Source organism: Nymphaea colorata, chromosome 11, assembly GCF_008831285.2.
Source record: "Nymphaea colorata isolate Beijing-Zhang1983 chromosome 11, ASM883128v2, whole genome shotgun sequence".
In the NCBI taxonomy this organism is placed as follows: domain Eukaryota; kingdom Viridiplantae; phylum Streptophyta; class Magnoliopsida; order Nymphaeales; family Nymphaeaceae; genus Nymphaea; species Nymphaea colorata.
Genome location: NC_045148.1, coordinates 6,152,846 through 6,177,049, shown reverse-complemented (window position 1 = coordinate 6,177,049; position 24,204 = coordinate 6,152,846). Strand labels below are relative to the sequence as shown.

Here is a 24,204-nt window from a genome sequence, read left to right as displayed (position 1 = left end):
TAATTTAACTTGAATCGATGGCAAATTGATTGGATTAACGAGTCAATTCAAGGGTGCAATGCTTGACACTATTTATTTTTTGCTTTTAAAAAATAACTTAAGTTTTAATTTATTTGAACTAATTCTGTTATAATTCTCCTACATGTGATGTTTATAGAAAAATATTTTTTCCATTGCCTATATATGCATAACTAATCTCATCTAAACCACGAAATCAGCAACCTAGTTGATTCAACTAAATTTCCTCTTTTGAAAAGCAGTAAAGCACAATAAGACACATAGTTTCATTGAGAAATCCGTAATGTGGGTATGAACAATACAAATGAATAAAAAGCAAACATTTACAAGTAGTTTCGCAGTAAAGACACTTCATGAATATTTTATATATTTTTCCTAAAAATTGAAGTATGTTAATGCAACAATAGTTTTAGTGTTCGATCAATCCACCTCAATATTTTTTTTTAGATTTATAAAACTCACACTGCCCAGAAGAAAATAAAGTAAAAGCTTCCACCTAAACTATTAACTGCATGCTCCGGGTACCAATCCTATTCTAGACCCAGCTAGGTCGTAAATGATCTGCGTCCTCTTCTGCTGCCAACCCCCTAAGATCCCCAGCTGCTCGTGCGGAACAAAGGCCAAGCAAACCTCGCTCATGCTGGCACCGATCATGATAGCGTCGGCTTGGAGATCCAAATCCGTTCCTCCGTCGAAGTGAAACGTGACCCTGGGGATCAAGATATCCGTGTGCCCTGAAAAGTCATAACAGGTGTCCAGGCCGTGGGTTCCCGGAACAGAACTGTACGCGGACATGTGGGAACCAAACGCCGACTTCAGTGCAGCGTACACTGGATCCGGCAGAAGGGTGAAGGAGGTGCCTGAGTCCAGGATCATGCCTCCGGAAGAAGACATGTTCAGGGGCTTCCCTTCCACGCTGATGCCTATCAACGACACAAGGTAGAAGGTTGGTACTTGGGGAACAGTGAGCAGCCTTGTAAATGAAGCGGATTCGGACCCTGGATCAGGTCCGAATGTCAAGAACCCGGTTGAGCTGGAGGATGGAAGGCAGTAGGAGAAGACGCTGTCGTAGTACTTGGCCGTCATGGACACGAGGGACAGCTTGTTCCGTCCCAGTCCCAGCAGCCCTGCTTCTCTTCCGAAATTGCCTACCTGCTCCAGGCCACAGCCAAAGGGGAAGTTGCCAAACACGTCGCTGCTCGTCAGCGTCAAGGTGTCCCGTCCGAGATGACCGCTTGAGTGTACCGTGCCATCCCCGTACCTGCAAAGACGGACGTGGTCCACAAACAGCACCAAATTCGATAACCATCGTTAGTGAAAGAGTCAATCGTGTCCATCTCTGCATTTACTTTAGAGCTTCATGAGCAGCATGATAACGATTTAGAAATCGAGGGCAGATTCTGAATTTCTATCTCACAATTCTAGTTGGATTTAAATCTGATGTTTACGCATATCTTAATCCTCACCTAGACAGATGTCATTTCTTACATTCAAATCCATTTTTGATTTCTTAATTGGAGATTTTTCTTTTTTATATCCAGTTTTTGCATAATGGTTCCTAGTGAATCATATCTAAATTGGATATAATTACATCCCTTGATTAATCCCATTAAGACTGAGTAAGGTGAACTTATTAAATTCAAGAAGAAACGATGTGTTATTAATAAAAATGTATTAGTATTACATATTTAGTTATTGTGTCTAGTACTGTATATTACGAGAGGGTTTCCTAAATTTTATTTAATCATATCCAGTTCAACATTCAAACGGCATCAGCTTTGTCATGGTGGCTTGAATCTATTTGCTTCGCTGTTAGGTGAGGGGTGGAGCCAGTAATTTTTCCTGGTTAAATTGTAGTTTTAAAATTTTAACAGGAATTAAAATATAACTTTACAAAATTTTGATATAGAATAAATGATTTTTTAAATTTATTTTTAAATATTGTTCAGATTTTTTTAAAATATTGTTCCCACCCTCCTTAGATTTTGACAGAAACAAAATTTACTCTTAAATTTAAGAAGTTTTTAATTTGAGCCCTAGAAATTTTAAAAAATATTGTTCTCTTTAAAAAAAAAAAAATCTAGCTTAGCATTTAAAAAAAAAAAATCTAGCTTAGCATTTAAAAAAAAAAAAATCTAACTTCAACACAGAAATATAGCACCTGATATGGGGGGCTGAAGGCGTGGATCATACCTTACCTCATACGCACACCTAATTGATCCGTCGCATGCTGTTTGATTTCCTTCGTTCCTAAGCTCCCGGCATTGGCTTGAATTGCAGGGGAAGTACTGGAATGTGGCGGAGGCAGAGGGATTGAACCTTGGTCCTTCTTGAGGGTGGCAGGAGCTTGGGCAGGGCTCGCACTGCACCCATGTCACGTCACTTCCCGTGTCGAACATTACCAGGAAGTCCTCTTTGGGCGTGCCCAGTCCTATCTTTACTATGAACTCCAGAGCACCTAACGCTACGCCGGAAGTGGCCGGAAGGGTTGTATCGTTCTGGTTGCTGCTGTCCAGCAGCATCCTCGAGTGGATCCACCTGGTCCGAGCCCTGTCGTGGTGGAGCTGTTGGGTGAAATTCCGTTCGGTACTGGTGCCCGCGAAGGGAGAACAAGGTCCGAACCGACTGACCACTTGGGCCACTGACTTTCCTTGAATGCTGCTCGAACCTACCATACACACATGCAGAACAAAACAAATTAAGAGCTCCCGTATATTTATTGACATGGTAGACTGCTTTAGTTAAGCAGTACTGTCCTATCTTATTAGCGCTGCTGGAGTTTTATTTCTTCAAAGTTTTCATGTCTGATGGATCAAGTTGAGATGACAGTGTTGTATATATTTATATATAAGAAAATTACAATCTGCTGGCTACCTCTGTGATCATTGTATCACTAAAAACAATCATAAAAGGTACATTCCCCTGCTACAAACCTTGGTCAAGCAATGGGCCATCATAAATGCATGATGGTTTTTAGTGACACAAAATGAAAATATATTCACCCGGCCATATAGGTTGCAGGCTGATTTCAATTCCCCTCTCTCTTTCTCTCTCTCTCTCTCTCTCTCTCTCTCTATATATATATATATATATATATATATATATATTTGGATCAACAGTTAGTTCTTTTAATAGGCCTCTGCCGTTAGAAGCGTAGCAGCAGTTTTTGTCTTTTGGGTTGATCTACGTACTGCTTATACGTGATTATTTTGGACTACTTTAAGCAGTTTTTGTCTTTTAATAGACATGAACTGCACTTTTGCTTTCAGACAGGCACTGAAAAGACCGGTGGCTAAGGTGTTAGAAAATTCTAATGACGAAATTAATGCTTAAAGTTTCTCTCTCAATAAAGTCGAATATAAGCATTTTTTTGTTATGTTGAATGAATATGTAATTAGCAAATCCTTCTAACGATTCAGGTCCACCGAAAAGCCGCTTACAGTCATTCAAAATATTGAAATAATTAACATATATGGCAGCCCATAATTACGAAGCCTCTTCCTATGGAAGGTGCAGATTAACGAATCGATTCACTGTCCAGCCCAACTGTTGCAAAGGCATATTTTAGCAGCTGCTGCTTGTGCTTGCAGGTTATTCCATCACAGGAAATGCTAAATTTCGAAATTCTGGAGTTCATTCCTGTTTTGAAAACTTTAGGCTAAAGATGATAATTGCAGTCTGGAGTCTTGAGGCCAACTGTGGAAGGACATGCATGTCTCCAGATCCCTCCTAAGCCCATTTGAAAAGCAATTGACTGATGCTGACTTTTCTGAACGGTTCTGGGATTTTCACGCATTCAAGCAATTCTACAACGCAAGCAAAGAAAAAATAACATGGCGTGTGATCTTCTTTGTGCTGAGAAAGATGGCCACATATTTTTCCCATCAAAGAATAGGCGAGAAGGAAATTTGCATTGTGTAAAGGTATTCGTGCCTATGATCATGCAAGGAAACAATCAACTAGGCAAAATCAAGATCGGTTCGATCTCTCTCTCTTTCTAAAAACTTGGGCTTGATGTGGTGATCGATAGATATCCGACTTGCTGCAAAAATTTCCGTCTTTCTGGTTAAGAAGGAAGAGAGCGGAGGGACGTAGGAGAGAAGGATCCTACCTTTGAATGGCATGCAGATTGGATTTGGTAGCAGCGTTTCCACACGAAAGCTCTGAACGTGGTGGATAGGATCAGATGAGCCTAATTGCAGGAATGGCAGAGCAAACACAGCTACAAACAGCAAGGGAGACAAAACGCTATTAGCCATTGGAACTTCCTTCCGACCCTCCAAAGCCTTATGCGTTTTCTCGTCTCTCCCGTGAAGTCGTGAACGTCGTGATTTTGTGATTCAGACTTTTCTAATCTGACATGCACAATTATCTGTTTATTTATTTATTTATTTTTTTAGTCACCTCTCTCTCTCTCTCTCTCTCTCTCTCTCTCTCTCTCTCTCTCTCTCTCTCTATATATATATATATATATATATATATATATATATATATATATATATATATATATATATATATATATATATATATATATATATAAAATCATGAATGGATGATGACTTTGGTTATTTAAATAAATCCAACCATTTAATTAAGTCGTTCATATAAAGCAAATGAATGGTTAAGTAAAAACATGAAAAAAAATGGGTAAATATTAGATAACTAAAATGTTTATTATATTTTTAAATTTTTTAAAAACCATCCATCATAGTGGATGAAATGGTCTTCATTAAACAGCTAGGTAACTTTGAAAAGTTAGAATCACAATTCAATTATATAAGAGAAAGGTGGTACTTTGAAAAGTTAGGGTCACAATTCAATTATATAAGAGAAAGGTGTATATAGTAAAGAGAGAAAAAGATAACTGCCCAAGTAAATATTAGATTGATATGAAACAATTTGAGCCATTTAGCTTTTACACATCTGCAGTTGAGTGACAAACAAACAAAAAAAAATGATGGATCCTTAGATGACAAGATTGTTGATCACCTTTTTCTCATTATTATTTTTTCTTAATCATTAATTTTAAAAGGCTGAAATTGTTCGTTATACATAAACATCTAATCATCTACCGTGCCCAAGTTAAAAGTGGCATTTCCTGTGAAATTATTAACGTGGTGTAGCGTCCACGTCACCCACCATAACAATGAAATGGTCATCGTCCATATCGTGAAAGTCGATGACTAGTAGCACAGTCACCTGGGTGCGTTTCAGGTGAGCTCGCGCACCCAATCAGCACCCGTTGAGCTTGCACCCAAACCGCACATCTGATTTTGAAAAAAAACCAGATCCAAAATCCATAAAATCAAATCCACCATTCTCACCCGTCAGCCATTACATTTAAGTTGAATACATCTATAGATATATTATATGTTCTCTTTTCTCTTTAAAAAAAAACGATACATGACTAAAGAATGGTGGTTTTGATAAAACAATCTGTTTGTTTTTTTTTCAAACATTTCTTTTTTGATTTTTTTCCACTACCATAAAATGTATAATTTTAATTGTGTTATTTAATTTCTACAAAAAATTAATAATAATAATAATAATATTATTAATATTAATAAAATATCTTCACCGCACCGCCGCACCTAATTTTTTTGAGATGTGCCGCACCGGCACCGGCACCCGCACCCCGCACACAGGTGACATAGACTAGTAGCACCTGTACAAGTAATTTGAATTTGTTGATTATTTTATATAGACAATATGTATGATAAATATATCTTACTCCAATGTCAATGAAACTAATTATCTATGGTCAATGTTTCATGGATGCACGTAATTAATTTGAAGCCTCCACGGGAAAGCCACTGCGTGCCAATCATTATATTCTTCGATTATTTTAATTCCGCGTTGAGCAGGGCCATCACGACGCGAAATTAATGTATAATAATTCAATTTGTCTATTACACAACTTGGCAGTATTGAAAAGATTTACTGAGATTGGAAAGAACAAACGTTAAGCGACAATAAAAACAATGCAGACACCTTTTGTTTATTGCTAAAAATATAACTAAGCATTTCATGGTTGTTTGCAGATTATATCCCACTATGTATTTCAGGATCTACAAGTGCTAAACTATCTATTGGAAATGCCATCTTGCCCTCTAAGAAAGTATATAAGCAGTACATCCGCCTTTGTAGCGACACCGAAACTTATTTGACCCAACTTTTTAGCATTGATTAAAAAAATCACGAAACACTTAACTAAGGGATGTCAATTAATTTGGATATAGTAAAATATTAGAGTCGGATATAAGCTTTTGCGTTATTTTGGAGAAACCAAGTCCAATGTATCTTCCTATTATCAAAGGTTGATTTGCTTGACATCAGTTTACTCAGTTAAGTTGTACACAATTTGCATGCTTAAGTTTTTTTATTCTTTTAAATAATTTTAGTTTTGTGACATATGTTTCCTTTCCAACCCCTCATTTGACTCGCTTGCATTAGGATCTTTCTTTTTTGGATTTCTTACTATGAAAACTGAAGTGTGAAACTAAACTTTCACGTACAATGTAAATTTGCTGCGTGTACTCATGGAGTGTCTTTCACTAGTTAACTGTGATGATTGAGTTGAACGGATAGTTGATTATGAACGAACTCTTGTATTGTTGTTCATGTTACTTTTCTTTTAAGTTGAACTATATTTTGCTATCTTCCTAATGAATGCTTCTTCTGTATATTATTGTGGAAGTGCTTTTCTGCAAATTCTAGTTGACATGTGGCTTCTATGAGGACATTTGGTCATGCAACATAAGATGCTACAATCAAAATCTTGGTCATGGTGGCATATATGTACCATTTCATATATATATATATATATATATATATATGACAAGGGAATACATGGCGCTGAACTTGTCTAGTGGCAACTTGTAAACTCATTTTATATATACATATGTATGTTTTTGGATTCCTAAGCAAGTTTAGTTTATATGATTTTTTATGGCTTAAAGTGAAATGCCCTCATATTACAATAATATTCTACACTTTGTATCGTATCTTGTCAGTGAACTTATTAATCATGTTACTTATGCAACTCATTTCTTCTCATGCAGGCTCTTAATGCTAGATCAAGGGCAACGTTAATGAAGAAACATGATTGAACTGGTATAGCTACGAGGTTTGTTCTTTGGCTACCACAATCTTTTCCTACATTCTTTTCATTTTGATTTTCTAAACATCAAAATGGCATGCATCTGTTACAGTATTGTGGGTTCACTTCATGCATCCTCGCTCAATGGCACCATTCTAGTGCAACCTCGAAATCTAGTGTGTCTTTCCTTGCAGCAGAACCTATTGGCCTTCCCAGTGAATGCTTGTCATTCAATAACATGTTTGATCCAACCAGTGAATGTTTGTTGCTGAATCATTAGATGTAAGTGGGTGGACACCTTATTACGAAAGAACTTGTGGATCACATTTTCCTTCACTTGTCTAAGTGTATTAATATTATAGTTAAGAATTGACATCTTTCTATGTAGTGGAATTATGTAACATACAACATATTAGTAAAAAATTAAAACAGATATTTACTGATGCTAAGAAGATGTTAGTACAAAATGAACATGTTCAAATGAAGGCCTAACGTTAGTGAAAAAATGATTTACTGTTGCTTGAATGATGTCAGTTTAAGCTCGAGTGATGAGATTTACTAACGAAAGTAAACATCAGTATAAATGTTTTTCTAATACTCTTTTGACTGGATTTCCTAACACGAAAGTGTCAGTAGTGATACTTGATTTACTGACGTGTTTCAAAAGTCAGTAAAGGTTTCAACAACGATGTTTTTGTTGACGCATGATTTTGGGTCAACAAAAATTTTACTGACGCATTATCGAGTGATATTGATGTTTATTCTGCGCCATCAAAAATGGGTTTTTTTGTAGTGTAAGACTATTAGGTAGATGGTAAAATAAAAACATAGGTGGAAGACCTCCACCCAAATAATTACATTGTTTTGGAAAGATCAAAAGTGCAGCTTCCAAACCGTATTGTATGAAGATAATCTTTAAAACAGTTCTAAAGACTAGATAGCCTTATTATTATTTGTTGCCTTTAGATCACAGAACAAGCAAGAAAACTGTACTGTTGTTGGGCTCATACTGAGTCTTCAGGCATGCAGAGGATATTGCTTCTTGTATGAAGGCTGTACAATCTTCTACTTAACTTATGGACATCCAACTTCTATCTAATGCTTTTAATTTCTTGACATCTAGCTTTGCCCCTGGACTTCTAAACTATGTTATAATACTTAAAAATACATAATAAACAAGGACTTCAAGAAATCATGTGATTGAAATTTGAGACTAGGAAAAGAGGACCTCATACAGTTCTATTTCTTCAATAGCAGTAGAAGCAATATCGTCATTGCAGTCAATATCCTCTTCATCGTCAATCATAACATAAGGGTTTTCTGGCACCGGCCTGAAGCTACACTGTGAAAATATAAAACATGGCTATAACAATCTCCTTCAGTAATTCGCAGGTCCATGAATATCTAACAGGAACAACATCGATCATCGTAGAAAGAATGAACCCCGTTAATATATGTAGCCTATCCAAATCAAGTACGAATATCTGAATAGCTAGAACTTCAGAAGGGATCTAGCGGCCTTCCCATACGTTTGACTCGCTTCCTGAAGCAATCTAATTGATCCCATGATTGGGAGAACGATGAGCACACAACAAAGGATATCATATAGAACAAACACTATGCTCCATGCCTCCGAGCCCTCTTCTGAAGGACTAAACTCCTTGACTGCAATCATGGTGATATTCATCATGATTTGCATGGGGATGACCACCATTAGAAGTTGTTTCTCTTTCTCTTGCAAAAAAAAGGCTTCGCAAATTAACACCTTGGTCCTATAAGAGCCAGCAGAGCAAAGAACATGATTCCTGTGAGCAAACTGATGGTATAAAACATGACATCCCATCCCTTGGAAGTCCCGCTTGTGCGAATTGGCAGCTTGTCTTCTGCTCTGCCTACCAGATTGAGCACTTTCCGCACCACCAACGTGACCATTAACACATGAATCTTACAGTGTTACTTACAAGTCGAGCACCAAGAAGAAACGAAAGTTGCGATGAAAAATATTTGATTTATTTTATTTGTTAACTAATTTGAAAGAGCTTACAAAATAATATATACACTTGATTTTTAACGTCTACAAAATTGAGAATGGTAACTATATAATAGGCAATCATTTTTTTCCATTATCAATGATTTCCATGTGTAAGGGAGTTACGCATGTTAATGGAAATTGTGGAAAGTGTTGATGGAGGAGATCGCGTGTCCATTGTTATGCACGTCTCTCATGGCAATGGTCATCATGCCAACGGTCATCATGTCATGATCGTCATGTGTAATGCTCGTCTCTTGACAGATAGACCTTCTCTTCTTCATGCAGATATACATCCAACACAAGAACGCCAAGAAATGTAGCAATGAGAAAGCAAAATAGAGAGCAGAAAGCTCATTTTCACAACTGAAAAATAATATTTGTTCCCATCCTTTTCAAGATTGTAAGCAGATGTCTCTATGTACGTGCACTGTGATATTCAGTGGTGTCAGGTAGTCTATGAAAACAAAAATGTATTCATTCGAAACAGAGATTGTCATCGAAAACATGGCACCTTTGGTATCGTTTAGCCTAGCTATCGAAATGCGAAATGGGAAATTGGATTGTCCTGAGGAGGAGCACTGGGGAAAATGTCTGGTCGGTTTGGATTTCCCAGTCTTCTTCCAATCAAGAGAAAACACAAATTGGACAAATAGAGGTTGCATGAAGATGAACATGAGAAACCTCTCAGCTCGACCCATTTGGTTTTCAATATGTTACGTTTATGAGTTACGACAATGACTGCGGAATTTTTTTCATTTGTAGCCCTCTTTCTGGCTCATTATTTCAAAAATAATTTTTTATAATTTTTTTAACTAGGGCTACACATTTTACAGGAATCGTCAAATAGATGCCTAAAGGAATCTCTCTTTAACATAAAAAAAACCTGTTAGCTATTACCCTTTTAATTAAGTGACATTACTGATTGAAAAGCAGACTGCTAGAGGTTATTCCTCTTGATTTATTAATCGATCATCATAAAACAATAACAATCAATCAACCAACAAACAAAGAATAACGAGAACAAATAATTTATGCTATTATAACAGAAGAATTACATGGACAAAAGCACACTTGCAACTTCAACAGAAGGTTCATAATAAAAAATATTAGAAAGAAGATGCTTAGATTGCTCAATGCTCACCAAAGGGCGTCCTCTAGATCTGCCCATGCTTTCTAACATGGATCATCATCTTTTTCAACTGTTTTTGTTAGAGATGATAATATTACTAAAAGGCCAATTGTAACACCCTGTCCTGGCCTATGGCCTGGGATGACAGGGCTTGGCTGGCCAGATGGCTGGTCTGGCCTGGCCAAAGATGGCGTACCCCGACTAAGGATAGCTTGGCATGAATATGCTATGGAAGAGGCACTTTCCTGGTCCCAAAGCAACAAACATCAAGCCATAAGTCGGCAGAAGCAGGCCGGCAGCAGCAGATAGTCCGAAAATTATGGTAAGACCATAATTATTGGTGTTCCCTCCTTCGAGCGCGGAGCAATCACCTACAACATTTATATAAGGAATTGATGGGACTCGGACCCAGCGTCGACCAAAGCCTCTGCCAGATGCCGATCCTCTCCCAAGATCTCTCGGAGGAGCCATCCGGCAAAACCAAAACATGTTTATATACAAATTGAATACCCAGCCAGACAGTCACTCCGACTCAAATTTTCCCTAGGACAATGAATATGATAGGATCAAAGTTGCGGCGACAGAAAATAAGAGAGTGCTGGCCGATCCTTCACCCAAGTCTTGGAGGAGGTTGCCGAAGTCAAGGGTGTAAACTTTTAATTACAAAGATTGGTTCCCCACCAGACATTTACCCCGACTTACAAGTAGATCAAGAGAGTACAAGTAGGGCTTCCCCAATCCCGATTTCTATTACCACAACTTGACTAAAGTGGGTGAGAAGGCTTAGTACAACTGCAGTGTACAAGATTTCTCTCCTCACTCAAGCATTCAACGCAATCGATTCCATCCTGCCATGTAATCCCTAGGTGGCCAAACCACACCCTTGCCCCTAGGTAGGCTCATGATCCGGGAGTCGTGTCCTCAGCCCACGGCTTTAGAGGGACTCTAGCCGATTGTATTGTCCGAAGACGGTTGAAATAAAATACACACATCCCATGGTTCTATAGGGTGAACCGAGTTTACCTCCCGAGGCCTCGCTTGGGGACTCGACTAGCTTCAGTGATGGTGAATCTCCAGCAACTAGTCGTTGCACCCCGGTATTCAGCTTCCTCCAAGTCACGGGCAACAATTGAATGTTTGATTATAAAAAGCAACAATGAAGAGTTTACTATTCTATCAAAGAATAATCGTAAGGGAGAGAAGTTATTCTAGTCACCCGATGTCTGATTAACCTCAAGAGTCAAGCTTCGTATCGATTGGGGGATGCAATCGTCGATATCAACCAACGGACGCGGTTTCTTCTCTCCCAGGTGGCAATTCACTCACGGCCATGGTTGAAACCCAACGATGCTTTGTTGGAAATCAATTAGAGGTGCAAAATCTAACAAGTATTAAGTTCGGAAAATTGACAAGATATCAACTTCCAAAGAGGAGAGCCTTCACCGTGTATGACGGTTTGAACCCCGGTCAATTGTAGCTTGAATGGGGTAGCAATCGCCGGTAACACCGGTGAACGTTGAGGCTTTCCTCAATCCCTTTTGCGCTCCTTAGGTCTAGCAAGAGAACACCCTTCCTCCGAGATGATCCACGGCTGGTATAGCTCCCTCAATCTCACGAACAAGGGTCTGGCCAGTCCAAGCAAGTTTCATGGTAGTTAAAATCCAAATAATAAGAAATTGAGAATCAAGAGTGTGGATGCAGTTTACCGGAATCGCGAGTAACCCCTAGGAAGTGTTGAAGTTATGGGGAGGCAAGTGTGAGAAGCGATCACACATGCATGTCTTCCATCTTCCGGTGATCGGAGCTCCCTTCTGGCGAGGAATGTAAATCGGGAATCGGCAATGAACACCTTCTCTTCCTCGGCTCCTCTTAGTCCTTCGGTTGGTCCACCAATGCACACGATCCCTCATTCTCTTGGCTGCTAGGGTTCAGTCCTCTACCTTGATCGAGGCTTAGCCCTCCTTCGCAGTTGAGACCCCACGTTGCCTAGAGCTCCACCATGTGTACGGCCATGATGCTCCCAGGACTAACGTGTCACAATCTCTCTCCTTGCTCGGTTATGGCTTGGTTTATTGCACCGAGTCACCCCTCACCCTTTCCTAAAGTATAGGAGGCAGTTTGGGGAAGGATATCTCTCTTGAGGACGTGCGAGATGCCACTGAACACGTGGCACTCTCTTGTTGAGTTGTCTAGAATCTTCCTTCATGAAAGTTAGGAACGGTTAAGGGAAAGTGCGCTCTTTCCCTTTTTGAACGAGGCGAGGTGGCACACAATCCTTGAATCCCTCTGAAAAAGTCCCAAAAGGGATAGCTTCCTCCTTTTGGTGCATTCCACCACGAGCTGCCACTTGTCCTCCCACCTTCCTTGGCAAGATTCCTCCTTCTAAATCGTCGGGGATGCTTTTGGAAAGAGCTGGAATGGTGCCAACTTGCCAAAAACTCTGACAGCTAGGGTTTCTCTTGCCTGTAGTGGAGCTAGGATTCACGAACCTGTAGAAATTCATTTGTTGCTCTGTTTGCCCTGAAATTTGGTATGTAGATTGTCGAGGAATAGAAAAATAGATGGCCAAATTTGCAATTCAAACTGATCCCTCCTCGAAAATCAGATCCACTTCTTCTCTTGCTAGAAATGACACTCTATTTGTTGAAGAATAGAGGACTCTGACGGTGGTTTCTAGACTTCCCTCGATAGAATTTGAGGATTTTCCCCAATTCGCACAGAGCAATGTGTATGAATGGATATGAACATCAATTAACGATGAGAAGGGTCTGAGAATGGTCAGATTGATGCACCAGACCAGATCGGTTTTGGAGGCCCCTGTTTTGTGTGAAACCGTAGATGTTGTCAACTGGCAGCGATTTGCTTCCAGCGCCGTCGATTTCCCCCCGAAAATCCAACTAGAGGGTATAAATCCACCATCTGAGCTTTGATTGCTCTCAAAATTGGTCCAAATGATTATGCAAATGACCGATTGCCCAAACGTTCACCTGATTGCGTGCAATTCATGCCTGATCGGAGGTTGGTTGGCGGCAAACAGGGAGAAACAAACACAGTCGATTCCCCGATCAATTTCTCATTCAAATCTGTCTCTTATCAATTCATTTTTCGTCCACAAATTAAAAATCCTTAAATCAACACAACAACAATGAGGATCTCCCGATTAAACTTGCGTTCGACCGATATCGAATGCACTAGATTTTGTTAGCACCTCCCGTTAGTTCAACCCTTCAATCGACAAAAATCTGTGGATCTACCCAGATACTTTAGACCAATGCTAGTTGGAATGTGTATTGGGCGTTAGCGCGGATGATGCTATCCAATTGGGATGATAAATCCCCTAGGAAAGTATCGGTAGAGAAGATCGATATTAACACGGTAGAAGAGGGGATTCCAAGATGTCGTTCTGCAGGGATCAAGCCGACACCAAACGAATGGTAGCGTTTCCTTCCTACAACCCCAATGTTGAGCTCTGCCTCTCGGTCTCCCTGTGGCTGAGAAACCAGCACAACTCAAACTTCACCTCATGACCTGGGGAAGACGATGGTCTAGATTTCGGTGACAACCTCTGGCATTATCCCTCTAGTTTTCAGCTAGTAATCTTCGCTGGAAATGGCTTTTGACCAGACTTAAAGATGGCGCCAACAAAGCCGTCATAGTGACAAACTCCTTGCGGGAGAAAACTCTTCAAAATATCATTAGCACATATCCCAGGGTTATTACATCGCTTTGCTTATATAGGCAAAGCATCCTGGTTCATGCCAGCGTCTCGTCTCGAAACGATACAAAAGCAAAACTGAAACAAAACAGCTTATGTACGTGTGAACCGAACCGATCGAGTCGGTCTAGTTTATTCGAAACCCAACCGAGTCCACGCACTGACTCTCCTCCACCACACGCATGAGCACTAGGCTCGTGCCTATGTTCCCCATAGGCTGTTAACCTCTATCGCTCCCTCAAACCCGATCCTGTTGACCCGAACCGTGCCCAGCTCTTGGTCTGACCCACTCGTGCCTTGATCGGACCTGGTCTGCTTTCTCATTTCTGCCTTGGTAATCACTACCCACACTTGGTCCGATTGGGCTAAGTTTGAAAGTGGACTATGTATAGATGTGACTGAATCTGGACCGACTTGACTCAACTCAGTATCGGCTGCCTGCTAAAGTCCGTAACCTGTCTGGACATTTGAAATAACCTCCATAGAATCTAAAGTACCTATCGTATGCTGCCCGACTAGGCTGTTAGCCTCACAACGCATGAAGTGCCTCACGCGACTATCCCCTGGGGTCGCTGCCTACAGGGCGTTAGCCTTGCAACGCTCCTCATCTGCCACTATCACTCCTTCTGCATTCGGCCCGCTCTCGACCACGGCCTCGTCTGCCTGCAGCCCCGCCTCTTGCTCTCAGCATCCGTCGGCATGCCTAGTGCCTACGGTCGGGTGCTGTCGAGCACCCTTGGCCGGTCGCTCCTCCTCGTTGTCGGCTATGGCCTCCCACTGCTGCAGCAATCTCCTTAGCCTCCTTAGACGTTCAACTGCCTCCTTTGACAATCCTCTTTGGTTGCACGCTATAGTCATGTGACTCGATAACCTCACAACACATTCATACATGCCTCTTTGCTGTGTTCAAGGTCTTCATCCTAGCTGGCCGCCCGTCACTAGTGTCATCCTTAGCCTCCTCGATGCCTCTCGACATGGTCCTAGGTAGACCTATAACATTTCCCTATGAAAGGAGTGCAAGTAAGGTTTACCGCCCCAAGTTTTGACCTATTATAGAGAATTTGAAAGGGATGTGAGGCTGTTACAACCGCAAACGATACAACAGAACTCTCCTCATTCACAAACCATTCAAACTATCCACATGCAAACCACCCTGTCAAGCATGCCTAGGCATGACAGACCACACCCAAAATCCCCTTAGGTAGTCTCAGCAATCCCTCGGTCATGTCCTTGGCTATTAAGCCTTAGAGGGACCACAGCCAGATGCAATGACCGAAGCCGGGTCAAAAGCAAATAGCACTCTCGCCCCTGCTACTATAGGATGGCTAAAGATCACCTGTCAAGGCAAAACCCGATGTAATTCAGCAAGGGAATCTGAGGAGAAGACCGACAACGAAGGCTGCCTTCAGATATTGCAGCTACGGTACTCCCGGCCACAGCTACTCCCGCACGCTTATGATGTGATCAGCCTCAGTCCTTGCCTTCGATGTTCAACACCTTCCTCAGACGTAGTCCTTCTCACGGATGAAGGGAGGTTGCCATTGATCCTAGCTCGCCTTGAGTGGTCATGGAGGAGATTAGGGTCCCGATTGGCGAGGGGGCGCGGCGTGACTCTCCTTCAAGGTTCAAGGGACTTGCCTTCGTTGGTTGCTGATGAGGATGCAAGGTGATAGCAACTCCTAAGCCTTCGTGCGATGAGGAGAGGTGGATGGGGGTCCTCGTACTTGGATATCGACAAGATGGCTTGCCAAAAGGGACACATGTCTTTGATAACTCCTCCACTAATCTCGGCCCACCAATTGCCTTTTTGAGCCATGTCTAGGGTGAGGGTGGTGGCGAGGAGGTCTCCTTGATTCTAGGGGTTGGCCCCTTTCCTTTTTGTGCGACACCTCCTTAATTTGCGCCAACCGGGGGGGGGGGTTTACTACTTGAATGTGGCAACTCCCCATGTTACCTTCCAAAACCGCCCCAACTTTCTTGCTCGTTCAGAGTACACGCTCCTGCCCTCTTGCACGTCTAGATTCAACTACGATCTCCTTCCTTTTTGCTCACATTGCCTAGCTGGCTGTTACGTGGAAAATTGGAGAGAATAACCATTGGAAGATGGCGAGCGTTGATGACTACTTTGCCAACATAACCGGCTGCAAAGGGGGTGGCTCAATCTTCGGCAGTTAGGGTTTTGCCCTTACCCACATGTCCTTTCGCAAAATGGCCAACGTGGCTCCAGACATGAAGTACAAGATAATAATGATTTAATATACGAAGGGCAAAATGGAAATAATCACTAGCTCGGATGGTGGCTAAGATTTTCAACTGAAACTTGAGAAGCGATCACCAGTATGTCGAATCTGGCGGTGTAAACCTAGCGCAACGGTTAGAAGGGTGTCCTACCAGTCATGTTTTGGCTGCACTCTAATCATGACCTGATCTGGCTTTGCTTGGACCCTGGTACTCTTTAACATGGGGTGGAAGTTACAGGAAATACCTTTCGACTAGATTTGCCCCCAGCGACTGAAGATCTCACCAAAACACTCAACTGTCTCCACTGGTATAACGCAGTCTTCTAAGCACTAAAACAGCTCAATGTCCATGGGTTCTCCCATGAAATTGCTACTAATCTTGTTGTCTAGAAATGAATAGGAAATAACTAGGTCCCATGGACATGAGAGTTGATTTACTACGGCCGTCTAGTCAAGATGAAGAGGATGTAAACACCAATTGTAACTTGCATTCCAACTTAGGCACATCTGATACTCGTTCTTTCTTTCTGGTTGTCTATGTCACTCGGGTTGAAGTGGCTAGAACCACAGGTGATATCTTACGTTGCAGCCTTCTCGTATAGTGAAACCGGCCTCTAAACTCCTCCGAGGTTGAGGAAGAATGCTCCGTGAGTCACTTAAACTTGCACGTCGGGATTAGCATGGACTTGAAGATGTATGAGAAGAAGTCAGCAGCCTCCTCATTGTAATCTCCAATCCTTTGATCCTTCGGCCATGAAAGAAGGGAATAAGGGAAGAAGAAGAAGCAGAAATAGAGGACAATCACCCCAACACAAATGAAATAGGACAAGGGTGTACAAGTGAGGTTAATCCCGTCCCAAGTTTTCAAGCCTACTACAAGAATCTACCAAAGATTGTGAGACTTATACAACTCACAGCGATACATCAAAACACTCCTCACTCAACATACATCAAACCACAACAAACCACCCTAACAATCCTTAATCACAGAAAACTACACCCAAACCCCTAGGTGGTCAAGACAACCCGAAACAGTGTCCTTAGCCGAGTGGGCCTTAGAGGGGTTCCAGCCGGTTGTGAGCCAATAGGCAGGCTGAAAACAATCAACACCCTTCCTCGAGTCCAACAAGTAGCTGCCCCTCAGTATCCCGCTACTTTCGGTTATGGGCAACAAATCTGGCACCTTGAATTAGAACAATGAAGCAAACGAGAAGAGGGAATCTAGTCACTAGAATCTCATGTAACACCAAGTTGTGTGTGAGACTTTTGGGGGAAACGGTCGCCGAATGGCGCCTTCCTCTTCCCAAGTAACAAATCGCTCACGGTTGCGTTTGAAGCCTTGCTCCTTTGTTGGAATATGATATGAATAAAAAAAACTAGCATCAAAGATCAGAATTCAACAGTATGTTAACTTCCAAATGGGGAAAGCCGTCATCGTGAAGACTATATGAATCAACAGTATAAGAACGTTACAACTTTCTGCTATATTTCGCTCCTAAGGTTTTGGCAAGATAACGCCAGCAGCAACCTTGTCTCCTGCGGCACATGCACTCTTCCACCAATCTCAATCTAGCCTCGGTTTGTCCTCGTACAGTTGAACCAATGAAGGAATATGTAGTAATTACAATCCAAACGATAAGAAAAGATGAATAAGCCGAGTAGGTGTACTTCACCTGATGTTAATTGATCCCCATGGAAGTTACGTCAATAGGGGAGGCTAGCATTGGAAGCGCCAACGCTTGCATGTCTTCCAATCTCCGACGAACATTGCTTCTTCTCCAAGAGGTACGTTGATCGGATTCCAGCAGTATGTCTCCTTTTCAACTGCCTTAGGATTACCATTGTCTCTCCAATGGCTGGCGAGATCTCCTCCAAGTGGCTGATAGGGTTTGGCTCGTCCTTCTCCTTCAGGAATGGATTTCCTTCCGAGTTGGGGATCAAATCATCTTCCTACTAGGTGGAGGTGATTGATAGTTTCTTTGATTGGTGTTGATCATGTTTGGCAAAAGATCCCTTTCAAAGTTGGCGCATATCCTTCTCTTTCCAAGTTTGTCACCCGATGTGGTGAGGATGCTTCCACGTGTTGAGAGATAGCCCCACTTGGATGTGTGTTAGCCCTTTCCTTCCTAATCCAGCTCTGTCCAAGTTCAATGGACCTAGGATGCGCCAGCCACTTTCCAAAATTGTAGGAGCCGGTCATAGTAAGTGATCTTCCCTTTTTAACATGCAATCTCCAAGGGACACATGTTGCTCCCTCCTTTCCTCTTTCAAATTCTTTCCTAAAGTGTCTCACCTGCAGGACGAGGGCTGGTCCTCGAGGTTCTCCATGTGTCCAACCACGATCCTCCCTTTGATCAACTTCCGAAATTGTTGGAGAAGCTCTAGGGAAAGTTTATCTAGGTGATGCCCCTTTTCCTTTCTTAGCACTAGGGTTTCTTGTTCTTCCTTGAACCAGAATGCCCTCAAATAATCAAATGTGACTTTTAACGAATTTAAAGGACAACAAGGGCAAAAGTGAAATATATCACCAAATTCTCAAATGAACTAAAATCCAGTTGGAAATGAGGCCGGCAGTGCCAAATGACATCTAGGGTTCCGGCAAAGTCGTCGGTGCAGTCCAGTCTGATTCCGCTGCTGGTTCCCCTACCAAACGGACTCCGATCACCGCAAAAATTGGATATGTTGCAGATAAGATTCAGACAATTCCAATGGTACCAAGCACGTCTTCATACTCCCAGCAGACCATTGAAAATCTAGGTCTGATCAGACAGGTCTGCAACCAGTTGTAGCAGGAAAATGCGGCTTATATCGACCAATCGAACTCCCTTCTTCTTCCTCTTTCCACACCGTAGAAAATAATGGATCAGTTCCTCACGCCATGAACATGAAAACACAGCATCAAGCGGTAAATGACCATGGAATGAATCAAATTTAGACTGCTTCCTTTAGACAGCCGAATGCATCGATCTCTCCCTAGATGATCCAATGATTAAATCTTCAATCTAGTTTGATACTGCTTGGATGAAACCTCAGTTAGATGAGGTTTCTCTCGAATGCAAAGGTCACCCTTACGTTCATCTATTAGATTGGTCTAGAACCAAAACTTCTACAGCCAAGTGATGGGAAGAACGTGTACTTATCTCGATAGTAGAAGCTTCGCCGGTAGTCGGATGTGGGGATGATCGCCGCTACTAGAACCATGGGTGCCGCTATCTCCTCCACGTTCCCTATAGGACAGCCGCCTCTAAACCTCTTCGTGTTTAAAAGGAATGCATGGATGCCTACCCGAAGGCCTTGGTTTGGGATGATCGTTGCTAGACTCTTCCAATAGTGGCAACCAACACTCCTCTAGAAGAATCTGACAATACCCTCACTGCAAAGGTGAGTATTCCGGTGTAGTGCCTCCCTACGTTCCCTCGCGCATTTGGCGGGCGTGCCCTCACCAGAAAACATAACCTCACTTAGATCTCGTTTGTTTTCGATAGAGGTCCCGGCGCAGGCTAGCCGAGCTTTAGGCTGACTCGTAACAGATGAGTTCTAATGCTTTGAGTCTTTGTAAAGTTCTGCTATTAAGAAAAAGACTAAATCATCGAGTTGAGGCAAAGCCTGGTTGTCCCTTGTTCCTTGAGTTTCCATACGGGTGGTGATTGGCTGGTAAGTCTAAGAGTGCAGATAGGTGGAAAATGAAAGAAAAATTTGTCCCTGCAACGCCAATCATCCATGCCCGGAAAGCTCAATGATACAAGGATGTCTTCAAAATATTGCAGTTCAGGGAAACAAACCACAGAGTTAAATCTGCAGACATCAAAGATCGTTTTGCTGCCGCTACCCCTGCAGATATCGTATGAAAGCAACCATGAGCTCTTCCTCTTGACTGACGTGAACTGCAAGCAGATTTCACTTTCTTTTATGCTTGCCCAACCACACACAAAGCATCCCATCTAAGACCAAATTTTGTATTCCAGATTCTATGGGCTCTTTCTCTCTCTTTTTGTTTAGGCGTATGTTTGATGCATGCATCTAGTGGCGCACACAACTCAAACTCCTTTGGGACTGGATCTAGGTGAGAAGATATTAGTAATTTCTTTTTTTTTTTTTTTTAGATGTAAAGTTTAGGAGGATATTCACATGAAAGTTTCATCCAAGGCTATTTGACATATTCCATATGCTATTATGAGATTTTTAATCCTACAATTGATGCTTCTTTTATTCATAATTGTGGTCCTTAAGTTATTGCTTAAAGAGTAAGTTTTGTATTCTTTGCAAGCATGCAATTCCTTTAGTGGACTTTATATTAATGTTGAAAATCAACCACACATATGAAGGCGTACACGCTCACCTCACACGCACACACACACACACAAAACCTTTTGCACATATGCTCATATTACAACCTTCACACTAATACATGCCATATTTCAGTGTGTTGAGGCTAATAACTAAGGTTGTGTTTGGATGACATAATAAAAAAAAAGATTTTTGTGAAAAATGGGTTTTAAGAAAATCAATTTTTTAACGAGTTTCGAAAACCTAGTTGCATGATTTGGTGATACAACAAAAACCAAATCGATTGCAGTAACCAATTCACGGGTCCAATGCTTCACGCTATTTAATTTTTGCAATTTTTATAAATATCTTAAAAGTCTTAATCTAGTTGAATTAATTCTGTTGCAATTCTCCCACATATGATGTTTATAGAAAAATATTGTTCTGTTGCCTACGTATATGCTTAACTGGTTCAACCTACTAACTCAGCACCCTAACCGGTCCAAATCAATTTCCTATTTTGAAAAGCAGTAATGCACAAAACTTATGCACCTCACAGAGTTTCATCGAGAACTAAATAATGGATATGAACATCTAACGCGCAATGATGAATGAGTAAGATCCAAGTTTCAGAACCAAGCAGGGGTTGTTTGGAAAGAGTAACAGAATGTTACCGTTCTGTTCTATGCATCAATCCTAAAAAGTTTTTAAAATGTTTCGTGAGTTTGCTTGACAGATACATAGAATGGTAATATATTGTTACTATTTCCAAAGACACACAATGAATGAAAGAAAATAAAAGCTCCCATGAAAGAGGTAAGGATCAATTTTGAATCTTTGATCCCCATCAACTGCACGCCCCCGGTACGAACCCAATTCTAGACCGAGGGAGGTCATGAATAATCTGCGTCCTCCTTTGCTGCCAATTCCCTAAGATCCCCAGCTGCGCCTGGGGAACAAAGGCCAAGCAAACCTCGCTCATGCCGGCGCCGGCACCGATCATGATAGCGTCGGCTTGGAGATCCAAATCCGTCCCTCCCTCGAAGTGAAACGTGACCCTCGGGATCAAGATACTCGTGTGCCCTGAAAAGTCATAACAGGTGTCCAGGCCGTTGGTTCCTGGAACAGAACTGTAAGCGGACATGTGGGAATGAAACGCTGTCTTCAGTGCAGCGTACACTGGATCCGGCAGACCTGTGAAGGAGGTGCCTGAGTCCAGGATCATGCCTTGGGAAGAAGACATATTTAGGGGCTTCCCTCCCACACTGATGCCTATCAACGACACAAGGTAGAAGGTTGGTACATGGGGAACCGTGAGCAGCCTTGTAAATGAAGCGGATTCGGACCCTGGATCAGGTCCGAATGTCAAGAACCCGGTTGAGGAGGGCGATGGAAGGCAGTAGGAGAAGACGCTGTCGTAGTACTTGGCCGTCATGGACACGAGGGACAGCTTGTTCCTTCCCAGTCCCAGCAGACCTGCTCCTCTTCCGAAATTGCCTACCTGCTCCAGGCCACAGCCAAAGGGAAAATTGGCAAACGCGTCCCTGCTCGTCAGCGTCAAGGTGTCCCGTCCGAAATGGCCGCTTGAGTGGTCCGTGCCATCCCCGTACCTGCATAGAAGGACATGGTCCACAAACAGCACCAAATTTGTCAATCATCCATTCACAATTTAGTGAAAGAATCAATCGTAAATTTCTTGAGAAATGCTTTTCATCACATAATTGGGAAACCAGTGACTTGAACTCGGATCTCGGATCTGTAACGACTGAACCACCAACTTAGTTCGGAAACTCGGCAAGTTGACTCAATCGAATTTTAGTGAACCGGGTCAACCTTAAGGTTTTTGCAATCCAAATTGACTGCAGTGTTTCTCAAACCAACCGAGCCCAATTCGATTCATTCCCGCACTACAGCTTCATGAGCAGCATGTGGTGCTGCTGCATGATAAAAACGTTATTTACCCGTCTCTCTCTTTCTTCATCGAGACGCTGCTCCGGCGACCGGCGACGCGTCACAGGCTGATGATGATCGGTCGGTGGCCTCGCGGGAAGGTCAGACGAGAAAACGCAACACCGGAGCAGGTGGGTTTCTTTTTCTTTTTTCTTTTTTCAATTTTGTTTTTATTTCTTTTTTCTATCACCGGAAAAAAATGACCGGCATTCGGCAGCGGCATCGTCGTCTATCGATGGTCGCTATCTCTCTCTCTCTCTCAGTAACCTATCTAGCATTGAAACCCTCTCCATCGAGAGTTTTACAGCATTTTTTTTAAATTTTTTCATCGAGAAGACGGGCTTCGGAGCAAACCCCTGCCGCGGTTTTTTTCTTTTTAATTATTCATGGGTCTGCCGGAAGCTCACCGTTGCCTGCAATGGTCACTTCTATATAGGGTGTGATGCGAATTCGGGATGTCCCTTCCTGTTCCCACCACCAAGGGTCGAAAATTCTATCCAATGTTTGATGAAATGGGATCATTTTTTTTTTTTTAATTTGAATCTTCATTCCAGGTGAACAGAGGATTTCCGGGATCGATGCGCATATAACGAAATTAAAGCGCCCACATGACTGGAAAAGGGGCACGAGATGGGGGTGGAAGGCATGGATCGTACCTTACCTCATACGTGCACCTAATTGATCCGTCGCATGCTGCTCGATTTCCTTCGTTCTCAAGCTCCCGGCATTGGGTTGCATTGCAGGGGAAGTACTGGAATGTGGCGGAGGCAGAGGGATTGAACCTTGGGCCTTCTTGAGTGTAGCAGGAGCTTGGGCAGGGCTCGCACTGCACCCATGTCACATCACTTCCCGTGTCGAACAGCATCAGGAAGTCCTCTTTCGGCGTGCCCAGTCCTATCTTTACTATGAACTCCAGAGCACCTAAAGCTTCGCCGGAAGTGGCCGGAAGGGTTGTGCCGTTCGGGTTGCTGGTGTCTAGCAGCACCCTCGAGTGGATCCACCTGGTCCGAACGCTGTCGTGGTGGAGCTGTTGGGTGAAGTTCCGCTCCGTACTGGTGCCGGCGAAGGGAGAACAAGGTCCGAACCGACTGACCACTTGGGCCACTGACTTTCCATGAATGCTGCTCGAACCTACCACACACACATGCAGAACAAAACAAATTAAGAGCTCCCATACATTATTTACATAGTAGACTACTATATTTAAGTAATGCTGTCTTATCTTATTATCCCTCCTATAGTTTTGTTTCTTCAAAATTTTTCATGTCTGATGAATCAAGTTGAGATGACAATGTATATAATCAGCTGTCTACCTCTGTGATTTGATGGTTATTTGTTCTATCACTAAAAACCAACATAAAAGTAACATTCCATTACTAAAATATGGAGAGGCAAGATTTAAAGGTGCGAGGCCCTCAATACTTTGCCCGGACTGGTCCGAACCAGCCCCTTTTTTTTTTAATTCAGACCAGCGCATATGTTGAATAGCTGCCAAGCCAAGCCCATCATGAGCAGAATACCCCATGAACTATCTGATGCCTACCCTTAAGCGCTTACTCTAATAATTGGCCTGAAGTGAATATACAAAAAAAGTAGTACAATTGTCTAAATTCACAACATTAAATTGCTCTTGCCTATATTCTTTTCCAATTATCATCCACACATTTTCGAGAGGGACATTAAATTGCTTTTTCCCCTGCTGCCCATCTTCCAAGGTTGCATTGGAACATGGGTGGGAAGCGGTACACTCATATA

At 42.2% G+C, this 24,204-nt stretch overlaps 2 protein-coding genes across 2 annotated transcripts; both read right to left on the bottom strand.

Moving 5' to 3' along the window:
• Nucleotides 1–522: 522 nt before the first annotated feature.
• On the bottom strand, nt 523–2,540 carry LOC116264324 (aspartyl protease AED1-like). Its single transcript, XM_031644467.1, has 2 exons — nt 2,212–2,540; nt 523–1,279 (listed from the first exon to the last, which is right to left on the bottom strand). The coding sequence occupies exons 1-2, from the start codon at nt 2,538–2,540 to the stop codon at nt 523–525; spliced, it is 1,086 nt and encodes a 361-aa protein (XP_031500327.1).
• Nucleotides 2,541–21,346: 18,806 nt separating this feature from the next.
• LOC116264323 (aspartyl protease AED1-like) lies at nt 21,347–23,974 on the bottom strand. The gene is made up of 3 exons (XM_050080559.1): nt 23,919–23,974; nt 23,106–23,684; nt 21,347–22,109 (listed from the first exon to the last, which is right to left on the bottom strand). Exons 1-3 carry the CDS (start codon nt 23,972–23,974, stop codon nt 21,347–21,349), a joined length of 1,398 nt encoding a protein of 465 aa, XP_049936516.1.
• Nucleotides 23,975–24,204: the final 230 nt, after the last annotated feature.